We start from the raw sequence: 23,649 nt of genomic DNA, 5'->3' as shown, positions 1-23,649 counted from the left end.
ATAGCTGATCAACTATTAGGATTCTGGAGCCCCATCTGGGAGGGAATGGACACTCAACCAGTGGCCATAACTAGGTTGTATGGCACAAGTAGTGTTCATGTAGCTTGACCCTTCCTCTCCACTGGTTGTGTACTAAAATGATGAGGAATTATGTGTTGCTTAATAGTATGCTTTTAATTATAATTCTAACTCTAATACATGATGAAAATGCAGCTCTTTTTATTTTGGCGGCTAGAAGGTTTTGTGGAAATAATAGCTGCTTGTTTCTGTAATGTGTAACAATAAAACAAACATGTTTGTTTTATTTTAAAGTTGTGATTTTTTTTTTATTTTTTATCGTAATTAGAGATATAGTAAATTATATATTATGAATAAGTTTTACTTTAACATCAAAGTTTTATGATTTAAGGTGTAACTTACATATAAGTTTTAACTTTGGAGAGGATAATTTGCATATAAGTTATAAATTTGAAAGAATATTTGCTACATAAATTTAAATTTGAGGGTATTTGTACATAAATGTTAAATTTTAGGGGGTATTTGCAAGGTCAATAGATGGCACAAATGTTAATTTTGAAAAGAAAAAAAATCAGATTTTTTTTCAATTTTTTTTTTAAAAATATAGTCAATTACCCCCTCCCCTCTGAAGTGGTGTGATTTTTCTAGCCATGCGGCAGTGCCACATGGACAGTTAACGGCCACATCAGCATGTTGGATGGAGGATACTAACGAAGGGGGTAATTGACAGACGCTTGACAATTTCAGGGGGGTATTTGAAGTTTTGCAAAATTTAGGGAGATTTTTGACGAAAATTACAATTTCAAGGGGGTAATTGACTATTTACTCGATTAAATTTGCTACTATGTGAACCAAATAATATTTCAAGCAGCATCGGACCGAATAAATTGCTGATCATTACATTTGTTCCACAGTGAATAAACAAACATATTTCTCATGAACTACGTTTCAGAAGGGGCTCGATCAAGGGTAGGCCACCACCGATGATTTCTGTAATCTTGATGACATTCTTTTAGTGCAAATTGCAAGCACAAATCTTGGTTGACAATGGACAAGGAAAGTTAGTATGACTCATAACAGTTAGTATGACTACTTGATCCTTTGATTGTCAATAATGATCCACTGCAGACCACATGTTTTCCTTCAGCACCCTAGAATTTGATTCATTTCATAGATAAATAAAGGACAAGGAAATAACAAGTCATTCTCACCAAGATTGGTAGTAAAAATGCGATCAACAGGCACAGAAACGCACAAACAAATATGCATCTTGTATATTAAATACATTTTTCAACACAGCAACTTCACCTTGTCTTGATCAAAGTTCGACATGCTACATAATTTGATAAATCATTACAAACATATGATGGTTGAAAGACAAATAAAAGCTAAAAGCAAAGGAATGCTAACTATCTTCAATAATTTACATAGCCTGAGTATTCTAAAACTAGAGAACAGTAATTTATGGCACTTGAAGAAAATCCTAGAAAAATCTACATTAAGAAAAATCCTAGAAAAAATCTTCGAGTATGACTAGCAAAGCTTATGCACACTGTACATCTACAATCCAGGTCATATTCCTAGGTAACCTTCACTGTTTTTAACAATTATTATTATCTCTGACTAAATCACATTACACCTTAAACTCTTATATATGACACAATGGGCTAGGGATTCTATACCCTCAATCATCGCTACCTTTGTAACTGTCTCTCTCTTAACCAAACACTATCTCTCATCCAAATAATTTTATTCAATCAACTATTTCTCTCCTAAATATACCCTACCAGATTTGGAAGGTAGAGAGAGCCTGTTTCCATGACATAGTCATAAGTCATTAATATTCAAGAAACAGGCCCTAGATACAGAGTAGTACTACTCTTATCACGTTGCACCCACCACCTACCTATTCACTAAGAAAAAAAATCTATAAAAAAAACACAGAAAGAGAGAACCTGGTAGTCTTAATCCCAAGATGAATAATTATTTTTCCAACAAATCCATTTGCCTAGAAGCTCACTAAATGGTTTACAGAACCATCCAATATAAATTTCAATGACAATTAAAACAGTAAGGTGCATACATCCTTAGATGCCCACACCATCGGACATTCTCACCCCACACCAAGTGATTTCATTCTTAGTTGATGCCAATGGTACATCAGAAACCAGAAAGTAATAAAATGGAGATCTCCTCAACTATACCCAAATTAACCATTACTTGGCATCATAAGGAACCAAATCAATCAAATAGATTGTTTTCTCCATATAACTATAACAGCATTCATAAACGCCATTCCATTAAAGGTCAACCTTATCTTCCAGAATTTCAATAAACAAACAAATGGTTTTTCCATAAAAAAGGATGCTTCGGTATGGGCAATAAATATTCAAAAGGATCCTACCCAATCAAAAGAACTCCAAAAATATGGTAAGGCTTTATGTTCAGACCAAAGTATAGCTCCTAATCATAAAATAAGTAAATTCTCCAGATCCTTCATAAGAACTGCAAGAGCCTCACCATATGCAATATTCAAATATCATTCCTTCTCTATCACTTAAAGATAATCTATCACCTCGAGATTTTGCTTCTGGTAGTCCTATAAACTTTCCAGTTTCCAATCATCAAAATGATACTTGATTGATCATAAAGTATAGTGTACATTAACATAGCAACCTCATAAACAAGTCCCTGATCATATCATACCTAAGTCAACAAAGGAAATCTAACCCATTCCACAATCTTATATATATACCTTCTTCTCCAAGACCTGAGAGGCAACCTATCCCACACAGATTAAATGGCTTAGTCTATACCCCCCTTTATGATCTATAATAGATAAATAGAAACAAAACAGATGGAGCGGGAATAACAGAGAGGTATATGTAAAATAAAATAAAAAAGCAACTTCAAAGTTGTGTATTTGAGAAGCAGCATGCTCCTAATTGAAGATGTCAATCCGTCTGTTCCAGATCCGCCTAAACATATGATTGAAATGAAACAAAATATTAGGAAAAGTATCCAATGCAGCAAATTAAAATATAAAACTCATGAAAATAATCCTTACCAGAAGGTTCTTCGCACTAATAATAGTATCTGTGTCCATGTGGGCCTTCACCCCCATAAAAAGATGGATATGGAGCTCCACCATGCTGCAACATGAATATCACAACACATCACTAATATTACAATTATATAATGTGAAAAATAAAAATAAGTTAAATAACGTTCACTCACGTCAGAAGCATAATAGTCCGGCGGGAACTGTCCTCTGCCAGCACCAGCATAATCTATATATCAAAAAGTGTTATCAAGAATACAACCATAAAATCAGTAAGTAAGAAAGAAAAATGAGGCAAAGTTTAGACCATGATGTTGAGTTCCGTGAAATACAGATGGATCGGCATAATCAAATCGGGGGCGAAATCTATTAGGCCCGATGTAATCAGGTTCAGGGTCCTAAAAAACATACAAATGAAACTAATTAGTATTTTCCAGGTGTCTTTCGGGTTAAAACAAATTTGTATGGGAATACAACCATACACATAAGTAAATACAAAACAAAACAAAATCTTACAGTCATATGAAATGGGCGTTTGATTCCACGCATATTGTCATCATATAGATATGGATCATCAACATGCCTTCCCATAAATGGCATGTCAAACTGTCCACCTGGAGAGTATGGCCTTCTTAGAGGAATAGGCTCACCGGGGCCTCCATCAGGGATACGATAAAACTGCCCACCTGGAGAGTAGGGCCTTCTTGGAGGAATAGGCTCACCAGGGCCTCCATCAGGGATACCATAAAACTGTCCACCTGGAGAGTAGGGCCTTCTTGGAGGAATAGGCTCACCGGGGCCTCCATCAGGGATACCATAAAACTGTCCACCAGGAGAGTAGGGCCTTCTTGGAGGAATAGGCTCAATGGGGCCTCCGTCAGGGATACCATACCATGCTCTATCATGATAATGTCTAGATGGACCAGCAAAAGGAGCGCCACCTCGACTAGCTGCATAATGCCCGCCCCTCATAGGTCCTGCTTGACATTGCAGTAAAATATTAAGATCATTAAAAAAAAAAATCACATCAATGCGTTGATATATCGTAATTTTGTAAGAGACTTCAACTCAAAATATGCTAGAAGCTCGGCAAACAACCTTGTGGACCAAATTGCCGCTGATGGAAATCCGGATGCATACTAAAATCAGGTTCGTCCCAAAAACCCATTCTTCTGATTTGACCACGCCCCCCATGATGATTGAAACTCCTGCCCCTGCTGAAATTTCCCCTGTTGTTGAAGGGCTGTCTTCCCCGCCCTCGCCCAAAACCCCTTTCTGTAAAAATTGTGTTTGGATAATTCAAAATGATGTCAAAAAGACACGGTTTCAAGTTAATTGGAGGAGAAAGATTTATTTACCGGATCTTGGGTAGGCTTCACTCCTAGCCTGACCAATACGGAGGCCACCACACATGCCGCCCTTGACAGCCTGCGTTTTAGGCAAAGGGTTTGAAAGCCTAGCTCTCAATTTTATCTGAAAAAAGTGGCAAAAATTATGAGCTTTATTTAACTAAATAATAAGCCAACCAGATCAGGACAAAACAAAATAAAAATGAATTACTAGGATACAAAAGTTAAGCCAACAGAGTGACAGACTGTTAAGGTGATGGAAATCAAATTTTCGAGGAAGAAATAGGGGGAAGAGGGAAAGGATGTCAATTAAGTGGAAGTTCCTTTTCAATCCTCTATTATCATTAAAAAAAAAGGCAATTAAAATCAATAGCATTCCAACTTTCCCCATGTTACTGAAAATTCTTTAAAATAAAACACAGCAGCGAAAGCAAAGGAAACAAGAGAATAACTCCTTTCAAATATAAAAGCACAGTGAAGGCAAAAGATTATATACCTTCGATGTCCCATCTCCCAATTCTGATTTATTTACACCGTCAACACAAGCTAAAGCGGCTTCATGTGTAGAAAAATCCACGAATCCGTGATCCTTCCTCTTAGATGTGGACATTTTCCTCGCCAACACAATTTTTACAATCTCACCGTAAGATTTCAGATGTTCCCTCACATGATCTTCGTCCCAGTGAAGAGGTAGACCATTAATAAACACAGACTTCACTTGTGCCATTATCTCTGGGTCTGGTTCACGTATCGGTTCAGCAAAGGCTACTTTAGCAGTTCGCTCGGCATGACCAAAGATGACACCAGGCTTTTGAAGTCTCTTATATGCGAGCATGGCATCAGCATGACAAGAAAACTCAAGGAAAGCAAAACCGCGGCTCAAGCCTTCATGTTGAACATCCGGTACGAGTGTAATGTTTTCAACCCCTTCTACACCATAATCCTTCAGCTTCTGTTTAACCTGTAACCCATATATTCAAAACACATGAGATAACAAACCAAGCTAGTAAAGTATAAGCAACAAAAGAAGAAGAAAAAACTTATTGGACACTTACAGCTTCTTTTGTCCATGTATTGCAAATATTTCCCAAGAATAATGTGTCATTATCCTCACTAGGTGAAGTGCCACATCGTTTTCCACGTATCTGTAAAAAAAACGGGAGGTCAAACAACAGTGCAAGGACTTGAGAGCACAACATCAAGGAAATTAAGAATAAGAACAGAAACATACAACAGGGTTCTTCATTTCAGACAAAGCTTTCTTTGCATGCTCCTTATTAGCAAACCTCACAACAGCATAGCCCCTATTTTTACTTGTTGAAGAATTTTTATGCAACCTGACTTCCAGTACCTCCCCAATCCTCTGAAAAATCTTTTTCAGATCTTCCTCGGTAGTATCACGATCCAATCCACCAACAAATATCTCATGCTCTTTCCTAATTCTTCGTTGCTTTGCAATGGCTTCAAATTCCATATGCTCGTCATGCTCTTCATCCAATGTCTCAGTGTCTTCGGGCAGTTCCTCAGGATCTTCTTCTGGGTCTTCTTCTGGATCTTCCTCTGGATCTTCATCCTCAAGCTGCACCCTCTCTTGTTCCCCAAGATCTATCGATTCGCCACTCTTTGCCCTTTCAACACCATAATTTTTGAGATCAACGTCTTTTTGCAGCTGGGCTTGTACTTCTACACTGGAATGCTCTTCATGTCCAATAATGTTTGCTTCCTCTCCTTTTGTGTTTTCTAGATCCTCTTCTTTTAACTCTTCCTTTCCTTTCTCTCCATGTTCTTTTAACTCTTCTTTTTCTTTATCTCCTACTGATTCTTTCAGCTCTTCCTTTCCTTCTTCTCCTTCCACTGCTTTAAACTCTTCCATTTCTTTCTCGCTTTTTTGTTGGTCCAACTCTTCTTTTCCATTCTCTCCTTGTTCTTTCAACTCGTCCGTTCCTTTTTCTCCTTCATGTGCTTTCAACTTGTCCGTTCCTCTCTCTCCCTCCTGTGCTTTCAACTTGTCCGTTCCTCTCTCTCCCTCCGGTGCTTTCAACTCTTCCTTTCCTCTCTCTCCCTCTTGTACAGTCAACTCTTCCTCTTTCAACGTTTCCCCTCCCTCCTTCACACCAGTATAATCTTCATTATCGGCAGCAGAAATATTAAGGTCCACAAGGGTGCAACCTGGTTGTTTCAAAGAAATCGAACCATCCTGAGAAAAAATTGGTTCAACCTCTACTGTGCTCTTTCCCTTTTCGACCAATTCACAAACTTTTTCAACAACAGGTTGATCCACTTCCATCGGCTTCTGTTCCCCCTCTTTTTCACACTCCATAGTATCTGCATCGATGTCGTTAACATTTCCAACTTCTTCCACTTTATCTATAACTGTAGTTTCATCAGCTTCTACCTCCAATTTCTCTTCCAAATTCGGAGTGACGGCAACCACTTTTGTTCGCGGTTTCCCCGGTGATTTCCACTTCCCAGATTTTGCAGTGGTAGCACTAGCTAATAATTTCTTCTTCTCTGTTACACAATCAAAGAACATATACTAAAACAAAAAACAATCTTCTATACTGCTACGAATCAAAACTACAAACACGAAAAATACTGCAATTATGCAATACAAGGGAGTAGATCATCTCATGTATAAATTTTAGGTCTATTTCTTCAGCATTGAGTATGGAGCAACTAAGCCCCTGTTTGGATTGTCTTATTTGAGCTTATATACTGATATAAGTTTTGTGAGATTATGAAAACAGCTTATGACAATTTTCATAAGTTTTCCAATATAGCTTATTTGAGCTTGATTTCATAAGTTCTCCAATATAGCTTATGGGCCTGATTAGATTGACTTATTTTTAAGCTTATGCAAATAAATAAGCTTTTATGTATTATTCATAAGCTTGTCAGGTTAGTTTATGAAAATAACAGCATAAGAATAAGAAGACACAATTTTCATTAGTGAGAACTTATAAAATAACATAAAAGCTTATTTATTTGCATAAGCTATTTTTCATAAGCAAAAAAATAAGCCAATCCAAACGGCCCTATTGAAACAACTTATGGTATATACAAAAAACAGTGTAACGTTATTTTTTCAACCTAACAAGTTCATCATAAATTTCACGGCATAAGAGGATTCATTGATTCATAATTTCATACAAGCTACTACAAATTTTAATCGAGAGAATTTCAGAAACGAAAGAGAGAGGGAAAAATAAGAACTTACGAGATTGATCTGGATCGGTTGCGGGCGATGCTTCCGTCTTCTTAGCGTTTTTGGGTTTTGAAGGAGGAGTGCGTTTTGCGGCGGGAGATTCTCCGGCGGATTTTCTCGCCGGCGGTGTTTTCTTAGGGGTTGTGGATTTCGAAGATGAATCAGCATTTCGAGTTCTCATGGGGGATATTAAATTGAATGAGATTTGAAGCTGTGTATCCAAAGTGAAGTGAAGGTTACTGGTTTTTCCAATGTTTTGCGAGGATGATGTGAACGTTGAGATTTTCTAGAATGAAACCATTAGAAGGAATAAACCGGATTTGCACATGAAAACGACGTCGTTTCTTTTATTTGATAAGTGTTGACAACATGCTTACCTTCACTCTCTTATCTATGAGTGTTGGACTTCACCCTTTCTAAATAGGATTTTAGCGAATACGGTGAATATTGAAAAGAGAATGTTCTTAAATATTATCTTTGTTTCAATTTATAAAACTTTTAAAGAATTGCAAGACATAGAAAAAGTGAGTCTCTTGAAAGATATGGGATTCATCGATGAAGCTAATGTTTGCATCTTTAAGACTCTACTTGATGTTTTGCAATTGTTAGAAGAATTTGATGATTGATGCGATTAGAAGCATAATACAAATTGGAATAAATTGTGTAATGTGGATGGTACGAGAAATTGAATTTTCTTACTTGTCTGTTAAATGTTAATATTCGATGTTATGAGTTTAAATTGATGGTTTAAGACATGCATGTCTTCATGAAAGTTTCAAGTAAACTCATGTTTTTATAATCAATTCGATCCCCCGATTGGATCGGGGACAAACTCCTACGAAAAGATTGCTTAGATTTAAGAAAGAGTCGCTTAGATTTAGATTTATCCATGGTTTGTTTATTCCTATACCGAAAATCCCATTTCTTATAAAAAAAAAGGATTTGTTTTATTTATATTCTTATTTTTTTTTTTTAATATATATTTCTTTATATACTATAGTAGGTATATAACCCGTGCGTTGCACGGGTTTGATTATAATCCATATTTAAAATATTTTTACAAATGAGTAAATAATAATTATGATAAGTATATTCACATAGAGTTAAATGATTGATATCGTTATGTTTAATATTAAATATAAGAGAGTTGTTTAGAAATTATATGAGAATTCATATTTGTTAAAATATTTTTAGGATAATTAATATAGTTCTTGGTGGTTCTTGTTCATAGTTCATAAGTTTGAAGAGTTGTATCATACTACCTCCGGTCCTATTTATAAGAGAAATTTAGGTCAACAAAAATGAATGTATTTGGACTGAATTTTTAACTAGATACATCAATTTTTGTTGACCCAAAATTCTCTTATAAATAGGACCGGAGGGAGTATTTAATATTTTATCATATTAGTGTAATCATATAAAAACTTTTTTTGTGCAATCGCAAGTGTTTTTGCTTTTTCTCTTGATATCACTTATTCTTTTCGATCAAAGCTAGAGGTATTCATGTTTCCTGTCAATATTGCTCACAGAAACAACTGAAATAAGCAGTCAAAATGGGATTCGTCTTTAGAAGTTTTGTTTCTTTTTCTCTCATATTTATTGAAAATCCAATTCATGAGTTGATACAATGATTTCTTTTATATTTTTCTCTTTAACTTTTATTTAGTATTGGTATTGTTTTTTCAGCATATTTTTTGGTTTACCATTTTCTTATTTATTTCATTCTTATTTTTTGGTATGTTAAAGTCAATAGGATAATAAACAATTAAAAACACTTGTAACTCATCAATTTATTAATTTAAACGATACCGTATTGAGTGAGAGAGTGGTAAATAATTATTGAATATGAAAAAAGAAAAAGGTAGTTGAAAGATTAGTGAAGCAACAAAATGATTGTCGCATATTTTTTTTTAAAACAAAATCATTGAAATATTAAGTTGAAAAATTTGGGAAAGGAAGGAGCACACACAAAATGGACGTAGTTGTAAAATATGGAGAAGTGCATGGGATTTTGCAAACTTATATAGGATATTCGCTAAGAATTTATTATTTCTCAAAACGTTTTTTTCTTCCGTATTGTACAATACTATATTAATGCCAATTTATGTGTTCGTTTTTTTCTTCCATATTGTACAATACCATATTAATGCCATTTTATGGGTTTAATAACAGGTATTGAATTATGGATGTTGAGCTTCAATCATCATTCAAGAATAAAGATCAGCTCCCTAAAAAAAATAAAGATATGGCAATAGCATTGTAGTTTATGAGAGAAATTGTGCATATCTTTTGAGTAAAAAAAAAAACTATATTATAACATTTTTGGGTTGCAAATTTTGATTTATGTTCAACTTAAGTGGAGAATTAAGACAAATATATGAGGAAATAACGGTTACTTATTTGGAGTCAATGGGTAATTTACTTTTTTTCTTCCTCAAGTTTTTTTAGTTAAATATTAGTGAACGTTTTAGTTTTGTATTATTAACATCACACATTAAATTTATATAGTGGAGATAAATAATGAATTTTAGAAGTGGAGAATAAGAGAGAGTGAGAATAAGCTCTTTTAGAAGTGTCACATAGACATAATGCTTGCATATGGTTAACTCAAGTTTCCTTTTAAGAACACAAATATTTTACTCCTAAAAAGTCCAAAATTTTATTCTATTACTTAGGTACATCATAAAAAATACACTATTACTTTTTGTACAAAAACAACACTATTATTTGTAAGAAGTGGTAGATTAGTGGTAGATTAATGGACAATATTTAATATGTTATTTACCATGTTAAAACACAATGTATAATTAATGAAATCTTAAGGCTACAAATTCCGTTAAACTTACAAAGATAATTAATATGTACATCTCTTCAATTTTGGAACGCCTATATACACGGAATCGTTAGAACGGAGACTTTAAATCAGCTCTATAGTAATAGTAGCACTATAATAATGCAATTATTAAAAACAAAAGGAGGTATTATACTATAATACAATGAAATAAGAAGCGGTGGCAAATTTTTGTAACTTAAGTTTAACTACATCATTATCATCATCACTCTATTACTTTCTTTTTTTGAAGAAATATCAATATCATTCTCTATTATTAATTATTAGATTAGATAGAATTTGAGAGGGATAGTTTTTTATGAAGAAGATAGAAAGATATAGATAGATAAATAGATAGAAGATAGATAGATAGATAGAAAGATATGGAAGATTCCAAAGCAATTCTTGTGAGGTAACAAATATTAGTAGACAAATAAAAACAATAAAACAAACATTTTTATAAGGTTATACATTAAAATGCATGTAAATTAAATAGCTGATAAAATACAAACCTTGTTGGAAAGGAACCCTCTCATATCTAATTCAAAAAAAAAACATTGATTTCTACTGCACATAACCCCATTCTAGAATACACAATCCATAATTATAAGGCCATAAATCAAAAAAAGTGAGTGAAAAATTCAGAACCTAAGGACGATAGGAGTTTTACCATGCAATGTATAGAGTGAAATATAGAGTTATAATATCATAGACCGTGGAAAGAAATAAAAGGAATGAGAAAATAACTAAAAAATTAGATATAATTTCATTGGAGTAATTCCAGATATTACAAAATATTAGGTGATAAATATAATCATCCACCATATTACAAAATCAGCAAAAATAGTTAACATAAAAGTCAGAAGATCACTGATACAACGTTAAACAAAAATAATAATGAAAAAACTTAAATTTTAATATAAAAATGATAACCACCTTTTCACATAAGAAGTGCCATTTCAAAAAAAAAAAAAACTCTCATTTCTCCAAAATCCTACAAAGAAAGGATATCCATTAGATAACAAAATATTAGAAGAAAATGAACATGAAGTTGGAAGAGAAAAATGAAAACTACCAAAAAATAAAATTGAAGGAATGGAAGAGACAAAGTAAGTTACAAATATATATACATAGGAGCTTCGTAGAAAATTTGTCTAACGAACTATGAATGCAATTTTTTTTATAGGCAAAAAATGGATAGAGTAGGAATAAATAATTTTGGAATGTAACCAGAAGCATATATCTTGGCCGTATGATCTACCTTTCTATAAACTAAAAAGAAGAAATCCACTTTATTTCATTGTTAACATGTATATTAATATATTTGTCAATTATCAAAAACCCTAAAAAAAATCTAGAACAAAGACCAAACATGTGATTTGGTTTGTTCAAGGCACAATATATATAATGAAATCCAAACAGTGCAATATAAAGGGTAAAATATACCTTATGCATATGTATTTGTGAATGAAATATGGTTATTTCATCGGATAGAGAAAATCTACCATGTTCAATCTCCTCCAAATATTCTTAACCCTTTGAAAAAAAATGAGGAATCAAATTTTTGCATGTTCTTGCAATGATATTTATAGAAGATAAAAGCATGCACTAAATTTATTTAATTTGTAGGTTATCAATATAAAACAATGAGTAGTGGAAAAAGCTACACAAATTAATTGGAAGTTACATAATAATTTTTTTTTAATTTGTAAGTTATAAATTAAAACTATGAGTAGGTGGAAGGAGTCACATTTGTCTAAAAAAATGTACCATACCTATCATATAATCAAATAACCACACCTTTTCAACTATACTTTTAAATATTATTATTATCATCATATTTCCTTAATTAATGGATAGTGGAAGGAGTTACAAAGCTCACTCAATTATCAGTTACATATTTAAGAATTATAAGAATGAACATATGTAAATATATTTAGTAATAAATAGATAGATGGAAAGTAGGAAAAAGAAAAGAGAGAGCCACATGGTGAATGCTTATAAAAAATTAGTTAGAAAGGGGGAATTGGTGAGGTGACATGTAAGCAAAGTGTAGGTTAGAATACATGTGTATATATATATATATATATATATATAGATAAGGTTTTTCCTATTTAGTCGGACTTTCTGTTTTGTCCCAAGCGGTAACATGTGTGAATGGAAAGTGAGGAAAGTCAATTATGGGAGTTAAGAATCGTTGTGCTTTCCAATTAGACTTGTATACTTTTAAGTAGCCTTGTTGGCTTTTTACTGGGTTCTCAATTTTCTCACGTTTGAGGACCTAAAGATATTTTGCAGTTGATAAAACATTATACCTGCGAGGTGGGTTTAGGGTAGAGCATCGGACGGGTTCGTCGATTTCGGGTCAAAAATCCCAACACCAAACATAACCGAAGAGGAGAATATCTCAACCATTTCCGACCTTTTGTAGCATCGGACTGGTCGAGTGGCGGTTTGTGCGGTTTTGCACGGTTAGTGGTAAGTAATAAAAAAAAGGCTAAAGTGCACTTTCCCCCCTAACCTTCAAAAACTTGCAATTTTGACGCCCTAAGTACAAAAACTACAATTTTGGCCTCTTAAGATTTAGCCTCTTTGCATCTTTGGTCCTTTTGGTCAATATATCATATCAAACCCATAAATTATTTCATTTATAAGACATCAAAGCATATCCCCTTTATCATTGTTTCCAAGTAACCGAAATCATGATTTCTTCAATGAAAAATCTCATCTTTGACATATATGGCAAAACTTTTGTAATGGGTAGTCTTGAATCAAAGTGCAAACTTTTTAAATCTGAAGAAAATGGCGCATCTTGAGAGGTGGGTGATGGAACAAAATCAGGATTTAGAGATATCATGTTTCGATTTTGAAATCAAGGAATAAAGAAGAGAAAAGGAAGAAAAGTTTCAGTATTTTTATAAAAGGGGTGGGTGTCATGCGATAATGATTGGTTTGAGAGAAGTGATGAGAGAGTATAGGAGTTAGAAATTAAGAGTGTTGTGATTTGACTTTGAGATGAGAACATGAAAATGGAGATTGGAGAAACTAGGGTTTTAGACTTTAATTTGGTACTGAACGGGTGTTGGTGGTGGAAACGGCGCAATACCAGTAAAGTTATATATATACTAAGGTTATTTTATGTCCATATGTGGTCGGGTTCGGCTAGAGGTTTGAGTTTTATTAAAATCGGGCTCCACCGTATATACCCACATGGACCTTAATATGTTCACCCGTGGACCCGCTCCAACCGTATGTATCCGACTGTAGCCCAAATCATGCCTTCGGTTTCTACAGGTTCGGTCAAGTCTGGTTGTTGTACTAAACCTTAGGAAGGTTTTTACCTTGATGAAGTATAAAAGTGAAAGTATAAAAACATACTCATAAAATATCTTTTTCATAGAAAACTCACTGAAAATCTGACGGGTGATTTTGGAATTGATTGTATGTGAATTCTTGTTTATGTTTTAAATATTGTAAACATATCAATTGGTAAAAACTAACAAAAAAAAAAAAAAGAATTTGATATCAACTTCATCATATACAACAATCATATCAATTAAATCAATCAACTATCAATAATTAACCCATTTTGGATTGACCTAGCGGTTGGTTTGAGATTTTGGAATGTCTTCCTCTCAAGATCTCATGTTCGATTCCCTCTGATGTCAATTTCAGTGGAAAAGCCCGTACAAAGTTTTGCTCTGGCTTAAAACAGGACCCCCACAAGTAAGCGATGAGATTGGTCTCTCAGATTAGTTGATCCTCGAATCAGATACCGAATTTTTTAAAAAAAAAATCAGCTACCAATAATTGAAGTTCGACATTCTCTACATCTTTTTTATCCCAATATCGAATCTCCACACCTTATATTACAAACATCATCATATCATATTTTTTTTAAAACAGATTAATTACAATCTTTTTTAATCTAACTATCTATTCACAAACATCAATTTATTTATTAATAATATTGAAAAAACATAGAAAAATGGATAATATGATTTGGCCATAGGGCTCGTGGCAACCTGGCGTAGTACGATAACATTACCCCATCCATAGTTGATAATTTCCAACCGACGCAGCCAGACAAATGCACACAATCATAATCGTCACTACACACCTCACCCCTCCTATGCTTATATATATATTAACATTTTCTTTTTCTTTTTCCTATTTTCCCGCATCCATCTTTAATAAAAGGCGCCTCTTCTATTTCTAGGGTTCTCTCTCTCCTTTCTCTCTGCGCGATACCAAATCAATTTTAACCAATTTTTCGTTCTTCAGATTAACAATTTCTTCGGTTTATAAATCTGAATGTTGTTGGATCTATCTATCTGAGAGATTTAACATGATGAAGCGAGCAAGGAAATCTAATAGGGTTTCGTGGGCTTCTCCTGCTAATCTATGCCAGGTGATTCATTTCTTCTCTTCATTCCTTAATTAATTAACCACAATTTCTACTAATTTATTCGATTTTTTTTTATTTTTTTTTATATCCTTTTTCATGATTCAATCACTTTCATAATTTCATTTTTTTTTTTCAATTTAGTTTTCAATATTTTTTCCCTGACATTTTATGCAATTTACAGCTATTGGAGAAACAGAGGACACTGCTTTCATATAATCAAATTATAATCACAAATTAAAAATAATATAATTTATTATTATTATTATTATTATTATTATTATTATTATTATTATTATTATTATTATTATTATTATAATGGGACCTGATACTGACACTACAAAGCAAAGATGCGAACTTTGACCCTTCAGTAACAGGGAAGCAAACTCCATGCATTGTGTCCTCTCAATATTAGTTAATAATAATAAAAGAAGAAATAGATCTTAAAAGTCATTAATATTAAATTATAGTAATAATTTAATAAGCCTTTATTACATTAAATTCAGTAAATCAGAGTATTTATGATGGTGTTTAAAAAAATTTAATTTTAAATTAAATCCTAAATTTTAATTAATGAAACTTGTAGATATGAGAAATGTGGAAGGAGAAATATTTGTTTAAAGTGAGGAGAATCTTTGTTGGTGATAGTATCTTGGTGCATGAGAGTTGTTGATTAACACTAATGCTTCACTTGAGATATCTGCTACAATTGAAATAGTTTGTAATATACCCCTTATAAACCATGAGAGCTCATGAAGAACTGAAAATTCAATACCAGTTCATCACTAATAGTAAAAAGTCATTGCTAAGGCATAACCAAGAACAATTAGTCACCAACAATGATTAGCATAACGATATGCATTATCTAGCATTGGAAAGTGCTCTGAGATAGTTCTGAGAAATGTTGAAACAGAGATGTTAAGTGTGTCTGGGCGAAGTGATGATGGGAGTTGGGAAAGAAGGCCCGACTTTAAAAGATGGCAACCATATGAAATTTCACGAGTCTCCCTAATAATGGAAAGCATTGGTCGAGCAAGACAAGGATTTCGGCCTTATCAAGTGTAGTTGATTGTCATACTCGAGAGTCATGCATGCTCATGGAGCTTCCTTAGACTCGACTCGTAAACTCTTATGAGTTGATCTAAATAAAATACTAAATAATCGTTCAACATTAATGTTCCATAACAAATTAAACCACAATATATATAGGGATGACTTTATTTCTTGAAGAGTAGACATCGCCTTATTAACGTGAAGAAGGATCGGGAAAGCACCAAGCAGTACTGCAACGCAAAGACTTAGAAGAAAGTCAGACGGACTAATGGAATAATGTAAGATGGGTTCGTGAAGTGTAGCAAAGTTTCACGAACAATCTTGTTGCCAAGTTGTGATTGTTCAATGGATGTTGTCAGACAATCGCCATAAACAATAAGACGAGGCAGGTGGCCAAGCAACTTTGCTTAGCAAGAAAGCATTAAGAGGGAACAAAAATGTAGGAGCCCTATCGTGAAACACGGTCATTTACAAGTTTTGGGGTTTGGGTTTTTCTTTTTCCCGAAATTGGCTCATTCATACACAAACTTGTGTTTTTGAGGAGTTTTATTGATTCCTTAAATTCAATCGAGTTTGCTCAAAAATGGGTTTGTATTCGATTCTACTCAATTTCCCTATCTGTAAAAGTAAACTCATGCTAGTCTCTGAGTCAAACTTCTATCCGGATTTGATCTCGATCTTTATTCATACAATGCCAAAATCAAGTGCAACCCTATGACTATTTATTATACTTGTGAATTCGTGCTATGCCAAAATAGGTTTGTATTCAATTCAACTCGATTTCCCTATCTGTAAAAGTAAACTCCGGTGAGTCTCTAAATCAAGTCGACAATTTGACAGTCATGCTATAATTTCTATCAGGAATTGATTTCGATCTTGATTCCTACAATGCCCAACTCAAGTGCAACCCTATGACGCTTACACTTGTTGAATGTTACGTCACACTATGCTAAAATGGGTTTGTATTCAATTCAACTCGATTTTCCTATTTGTAAAAGTAAATTCGTGTGAGTCTTCGAGTCAAGTCGACAATTTGACAACCATGTTATAACTTCTATTTGGACTTGATCTCAATCTTTATTCCTACGATGCTAAAGTCAAGTGCAACCATATGAGTGTCGCACTCGTTGATTGCACAATCACGGAATGCCAATATAAATGTGTTATTTGTTGACATTGTCTTCTACAATGCATTGATTAGGGCGATATTTGATAATGATATTAAAAAATTCAATCAAATGTTTTTCCTTCTTTAGATATCCACCCTTTTCAAAAGAAGTATTAAAAACAAGGGAAATGCTAACAAGTTCCCTTAGGACATTTGTTAAGGCGTTTAAAATGGAAACTTTACCTTGGAAATTGTGCATTGAATACATTGAAACAACAAAAAATAACTTTTCTACCTTAATTTGATCAATCATTTCTAATTTTGAATCCTTAACAAGTGCCCTAAGGGCACTTGCTAGCATGACCAAAAAACAAATTATTTTGATGTAAATAGAGTTGAACTCTTTTGAAACCATGTCTTTGAAAGATTGTTTTGAAACACGGGCCAGTCATTAAACAAGTGAAGACATTGGTTCACTTGTGATTTAGGCATAACGGATAGCTGAGAGCGGATAAACTACTAGATTGAATTTGTAGCGTTTGATAAAATTAGTAGTTAAACTAGTCCATGAATATGAAATGACATAAAAAAGATATTTTAAATTAATATTTATTTATTTTTAGTATTTTTTTTTTTCCAGTAAGATACCAAGGCAAAAATTGAAAAAAAATGGTAAGCTACAAGCTCAAATGTTACTTGGCATAGCTTATCAAATAACGCTATAAGCTAGTAAAAGGAAGGCTATAAGCTTGGAGAAAAAAATGCTATCAAACACGCCTATTTTTGTCATATGAGCTTACAAGCTATAAGCTAACTAATAAAAATCCAAAAATTTGTCTTGCCAAACATAGTCTAGTCATTTTGAATAGTAATACTTAAGTATATATTTTTGTAAGAACAACATATATATATATATATATATATATATATATATATATATATATATATATATTTGTGCATAGACAAAGACGTAGATTATGAACAAATATGTAGAGAAGCCTTTGGGGTGAAATAGTGTCATTCAGCAAGTTTTGGTTTCTGTTTTTGTGACCTCAAAATTGCTCACTAAGGTATAAACTCATGTGATTTTGAGCTGAGTTTGAATGAATCTTAAAAAACTCAACTGAGTTTTCTAAATATATATACCTTAGTTAGCAATTTGGAGGTGGTCACAAAATCAGACCCAAAAGTTGCTAAATGACACTATACCCCCAAGGCTTCTCTGCATGTTTGTTCCCAATCTAAGTCTTTGTCTGTGCACAACTATATAGTTGTTATCCTTATAAATATATATATATATATATATATATATATATATATATATATATATATATATATATATTCCCTACTTAGAGACGTAAACTTAGATGAGTCTACGAGTCAAGACGTTGACATTCATGCACGACAAGCGACTTAACAGTGGATTTGATGTTGAATTGTGAGAAATAAATGCAATTTATTATGGAGAGGAAAACAAAAAAGAAAATGCCATTCCAAGTAATGCAAATTTTAGAAACAATATCACAAACATAACACCAGTTTTGTATGGTATAATTTGGCGAAACAAAAATGAAGTACAAGTAAAGCAACAACGATAATTAGTTATATCCATCAAAATGCCTTTGATAGTGTAATTTATTGAAAGATATATGTTCAAGGCATTATATCGTGTCAATTTCTTTTTCGTTATATAAGTTCTAGTTGGTGTTTGATAGGCAAATTTGATGAATAGTTAAGTTTCCACTAAATGGTAGAAGTAAAGAGAAAATAACAATACATGCTGTCTAATTCCGTTTTACTAAAGTGTGACTATAATTGAAGTGTAGCCACTGAATTATATCTGCTGTGTCCCTATGGACCAATTTCATAGAATTCTTTGTAGGTTATAGCTCTCTTCTTATGACAATGATGTTCCGCATGCAGGAAACTATGGAGTTCTTTAACTTGTACCTGAACATGAATTTTATTGATGTATCACATTATTATGCATTTATTCATGAACTACTTCAAATTGAAATTTTTTATAATGCTCAATTTGGCAAGATTTTTTTCTCCATCTGATTATTCTGTCACCACATTTGTGCTTAAGTGTATTTTTGTTAAGTCAGGTTATTAATTGCATGCCATTCATATCCTAGATAGTCCAAGCCTTGATTTTATTTAGGATCGGAAAGGGGAAAGGGGGGTGAAATCGTAAATTGTGGGGATCGTAACAAGATGCTACAGAAATAATAAAAGCCATTATATATATATTCACGTATTCGTATATATCCATATTACTGACCAAGCCCTATGATCGCGCAAAATCTAGTTGGACTCAATTACTGATCAAACCCTTGGATTACCGAAAATTGTCCGATCTTACTGATCCAACGTGCAAGTATTTGTGACCCCGCTAGGTTGTGTGTCAAACTGTGGTCAATCCCCAAGCTCTGAAGATCGTAAAATCATACGATCTTACATTATATTGAGAATTTGACTGCTGTGTCCATATTGGAAGACTTATTACATAGTTGCGAACTGCTAATTTCGATTTATCTATGTTCATATTTGTTGACGTCTTGGGTAATTAGCTCCTATACGGTGAAAGCATTTTTCTCGTAAAATGATCCGGATGAGCAATCCAGCAAATGTTCTAATCCTGTTGATGAAAAATACCCGGCTGAAAGCAAAGAGGGCATTCTCTGATTATGGAAGAAGGCATGACTCTGAAATAAGCCCATGCACACCGAGTTTTGGCACAAAACATTGTTGTTTTGGTGTGTTATGCTTATCTTCCGTTAATGCCATTATTTATGATGAAATATATTGAGGGATTGGACTTTTTGGGATTTGATGTTTGTGGGATAAAGAAAGGGAATTAGAGAGCAGTGTTGTCTATAACATCTCAATTGGTCAAGAGGCTACTATTATAGTATAGGTGCATTGCAGAGCGGAGCATAGCTTGGGCACTACTGAATGGTCACAGTTGAGCACTTGAACGTAGTAGTCTGGAGTGTTGGATTGCAGTAGTTAGTGTTACGGTGCATAGACTTGGATACAAGTATCAGATACGTTTGTTGTTGTTTTTCTTTTCTTGGAAAATATAGGATACAATTTGTTAAGGTTATGCATATAAAAGATATGAAATTCACGAAATACAATAAATATCTCATTGTAAGTCAGAAGTCCAAATTTCAAACGAAAACATACCTCTTAAACATTAGTACTGCGTATCCCGTTTACTGATGAATCAATGTGATATAAATTGCATTTGTTGCAATTAATGAGTGAGCTTTAGCATTTGACATAAATTATTGTATTAAGAGCATGTCGGGATTTATGTATTTTTTAAAAAGGGTCGCTGATTATGAGCTGGCACATGTTTATGGTGTTTCAGAGTATGTTGGTGTTTCGAAGCGTATCAAACACGTCATGGGAGGCAAAATGCCGTATGGTGCATCTTAGCAGAAAGATCCTTCTAGCTGCTATTATTCTTTCTCCTCTATCTCTCTTAAACATAAAAAAGCCCCCATACTCCTTACATCCATGTCTAGTAGCTCTTTTAGCACCCATGATATTGCCGAAAACAACTCATGTCTATTTGTTCTGTCTTACCTTCTGCAGCAGCAACATGTTTAAAATTGTCTATTTGGTCCTCTGCTCTTCATATCTATGTGCATAATTATGTGTCTAGTTTAGTCTGTTTCATGTGCTTAGTCTATTAAGTGTTAAATAGTGGTATTTGCTAGCAGGGAATTTCTTATCTTTAGGATTTGTAGATAGAATCTTAATGTATAAATATGTAGTCTTGTATACTTCCGTTCAAACCTATTTGTGATATATACTTTCTCTTTTAGCACTAATACTTTTATATGACCTAACAGGTCAAATTGTTCTTGTCCGAAGATTACCCGTCAAAAGTTGGTCTGAATTTACAAGACAGTCTTGAAGCAAAGGCGTCATCAATGTTGTGTTATAGTACTAATGAATCTATCGATTTACCTCCTGGGTTCGAAAGCGGTCATTTCCCTAACCAATCGAAGGTTCAATTCTCCCACATTCCTAAGATAAAATGGGAATGCCCTCTCTCGGTAATTTTCTGCTGCTTGTTATTTACCACAACCCTTTGTTAGCAATATGTATTTCACATTGTAATTTTTTTGTTAAACTCTTACGTTTCATACTCTGCTTTCTTTAACTGGTTGTTTCAGATTCTTTTGTCACTATGTTGATTACTTTACTCTTCAATACAGTTTGTGTTCAGTCCTAATTGGCTAGTTGCAGCTGGGCAAGAAAGTAGGGAGAAAGAGGTTCAGAAGCTGAGAGAAATAAGAGTGCTTGAAGCAGTTTATCCCCGACCCTCTGCCATTCCTCCTAGGTAAAATGTTGAATATTTAAGAAAGCCTTGTGTTGTTTCATTTTCTGTTGTCAGTAACATTGTTGACTTGCGTTTGGGTATGTAGCCCTTCTGTTTCTTTGGATGTAGAAGAAGAAGAATATGATGATAACAGTACTCCTCTCATCCCCATCATTCCCATCGAGGAGGAAGAGTCTATGACTAATTTGCCTGAATTAGCAGCAGCAGTGAACACTCATCCCAATGTTCAGCCACAGAATTTGCATCAACACATGTCAGCAACAACTTCCATTAGTTCAGACCGTAACTCCTCCCGTACTGTCTCCTCAGATGCTCGTCTAATGCCCTTAGCAGGGGTATCTTCTAGTTTGGAAGCTGACGCAGCTGCAGCCTCTGAAGTTGTGGCGGCCATCTTGAAGAGTAATGAGCAAGCGGGCTTAATTGACATGGATCTACTCGTAAAAATTTTAAATGACCCAAAAATGATTGAGAATTTGATCAATGAGCATGGAGTTGCCGCCACCACTGCAAGTTCGTCCTCAAATTCCATGGTTACACCCACTTCTGGATTGAAAGCTGCTTCTACACTCGATGTGGCAGCTTCTAGGAACTCACATACTAGTTCTGTGGGTTTTTCTGGGTTGAAGCCTGCAATTCCATCAGTTTCATCTTTCAATCCTACATCTGGTAAGCCAACAACTCTGTTTGCTCCTGCAATTCCATCGTATTCAATTGTGTCTTCTGCACATGATAAGCCAGCAACTGCGTCAGCTCCATTGTCTAGGCCAGTATCCAGTAAACCAATATCCCCCTCTGTTTTTATGTCCACACCTACACTTGAACCTCATATGCCCAGACCTGTCAACAATAATTTTCACATGTCAAGTCCAATGCCAACTGCATTACATACTCAGCCTCAGCTAGATTCATTTCTGGCATCTGGGGTGAAGCGATCTGCATCTTTCACTTTTTCTTCTAGTGAACAAAGCACAGTTCCATTGCCTCCTTCTGGGAACTTGCATACTGTTTTGAACAATACACAACCCACTGCTAGTACAAAGCCTTATCAAACAAGTTCAGGTTCAGCATCTGCTGTAAAGGATGTCAACTATTATAAAAACCTCATTAGGCAACATGGTGCAGATGGACAAGATAAGCTGGACTCACAAATAGGTAGCCATCATAGTAACTTCCAAGATATGAAATTGGCACATAACAATAATCAAGGGGAAGTCAAATACAAAAGCAAGAAACAATGCATTTACTTTAATAGCTCGAGGGGGTGCAGGAATGGTTCCGATTGCCCCTTTCAGCATGATGTTTCAGCTGAGTCGGGAGCTGGTAACTTCCTAGGGGGGCAGAGTGCTAAAAGATTTAAGTTGTGAAATTTAGGAGAGTGCATAATTCTAAGCAGCAATTTTCAATGGTAAAAACTATAAATCTTTTTTAAACCCTGTAAAGAACATGGAAACTGAGAGTAGGTTGAAACAGTACAGGGAGTGGGAGCATGAGTGCAAAAATTGCTTAAGTTTTTGTGGCTGTGGTATGGAATTGGTGGCCAGTTTTGGTATGATTGTGGGTCCTACAATTGGGTCCAAGATTTTGATACTTTTGACATGTCTGTTGGTTCCTTAAACCGACAGTTAGTGTGTTTTAGACAAATTGGTATTTTCTATTTTTGCAGTTTGGTGAGACTGTGCAGCCTGGATCTGGTGAAGTGGTGGTCATCCATGGAGTACATTGGCCAATGGGTACTCATCCATAATTTTCATAGCACTATAAGAAAAAACTATACCGAAAAATAATTAAAACAAGGCAAGAATTTAATTTTTTTGAAAATTATAACCTTATACTGATCAAATAAAATAGATTAATATGGGATGAATAATTTATTAACATTGAAGTTTTTGAAAATTTGCTGTTAGGGCACATACTGTGAGCTATAACAGCAAAGTACTGATACTAAGCATGTTAATATGAAATTTAGTACTAGTTTGAGACAGTAATTAAAAAGTATACAACATTGAATAAATAATTTTTTTGAATAAACATTGAATAAATAATATTCACTCTATTTGAGAGTGAGAGTCATTGGAAAAAGAGATACAAAAGAAAGATAAAAAATTGTGAGATATGATGAGTCAGTAAACAAAATATGATAATTCAGAAAAGAAAGGAAAAATTGCAAACAGAAAAAAGATTAAGAAAACTAATATTATAGCAAAAACTGTAATGTTAGAGAACTAGTTTGTGACTAGAAAAGCATGAAAACAAGATTAAA

General features: G+C 34.0%; 2 protein-coding genes across 2 annotated transcripts; one reads left to right on the top strand and one right to left on the bottom strand.

Annotated features, from left to right (window-relative positions):
• Window positions 1-1,270: 1,270 nt before the first annotated feature.
• On the bottom strand, window positions 1,271-8,015 carry LOC11411325 (nucleolin). Its single transcript, XM_003629296.4, has 11 exons — window positions 7,646-8,015; window positions 5,660-6,939; window positions 5,484-5,573; window positions 4,925-5,389; window positions 4,438-4,552; window positions 4,178-4,354; window positions 3,596-4,056; window positions 3,387-3,477; window positions 3,256-3,308; window positions 3,086-3,170; window positions 1,271-2,996 (listed from the first exon to the last, which is right to left on the bottom strand). The coding sequence occupies exons 1-10, from the start codon at window positions 7,812-7,814 to the stop codon at window positions 3,102-3,104; spliced, it is 2,970 nt and encodes a 989-aa protein (XP_003629344.1). The 5' UTR covers window positions 7,815-8,015; the 3' UTR covers window positions 1,271-2,996; window positions 3,086-3,101.
• Window positions 8,016-14,558: 6,543 nt separating this feature from the next.
• LOC11408164 (zinc finger CCCH domain-containing protein 68) lies at window positions 14,559-23,264 on the top strand. The gene is made up of 4 exons (XM_003629294.4): window positions 14,559-14,874; window positions 20,896-21,102; window positions 21,265-21,389; window positions 21,475-23,264. The coding sequence occupies exons 1-4, from the start codon at window positions 14,812-14,814 to the stop codon at window positions 22,751-22,753; spliced, it is 1,674 nt and encodes a 557-aa protein (XP_003629342.2). The 5' UTR covers window positions 14,559-14,811; the 3' UTR covers window positions 22,754-23,264.
• Window positions 23,265-23,649: the final 385 nt, after the last annotated feature.

This window comes from Medicago truncatula, chromosome 8 (genome assembly GCF_003473485.1).
Source record: "Medicago truncatula cultivar Jemalong A17 chromosome 8, MtrunA17r5.0-ANR, whole genome shotgun sequence".
In the NCBI taxonomy this organism is placed as follows: Eukaryota; Viridiplantae; Streptophyta; class Magnoliopsida; order Fabales; family Fabaceae; genus Medicago; species Medicago truncatula.
This window is presented reverse-complemented; position numbering and strand designations above follow the sequence as displayed.

Coding starts and splice junctions, on each gene's coding strand:
- LOC11408164 (XM_003629294.4), top strand. CDS start 14,812: ATGATGAAGCGAGCAAGGAAATCTAATAGGGTTTCGTGGGCTTCTCCT. Junction 21,103..21,264: donor AATGGGAATGCCCTCTCTCG/GTAATTTTCTGC, acceptor TCTTCAATACAG/TTTGTGTTCAGTCCTAATTG. Junction 21,390..21,474: donor CCCTCTGCCATTCCTCCTAG/GTAAAATGTTGA, acceptor TTGGGTATGTAG/CCCTTCTGTTTCTTTGGATG.
- LOC11411325 (XM_003629296.4), bottom strand. CDS start 7,814: ATGAGAACTCGAAATGCTGATTCATCTTCGAAATCCACAACCCCTAAG. Junction 4,553..4,924: donor TGGGAGATGGGACATCGAAG/GTATATAATCTT, acceptor CACTTTTTTCAG/ATAAAATTGAGAGCTAGGCT. Junction 3,309..3,386: donor TCACGGAACTCAACATCATG/GTCTAAACTTTG, acceptor TTTGATATATAG/ATTATGCTGGTGCTGGCAGA.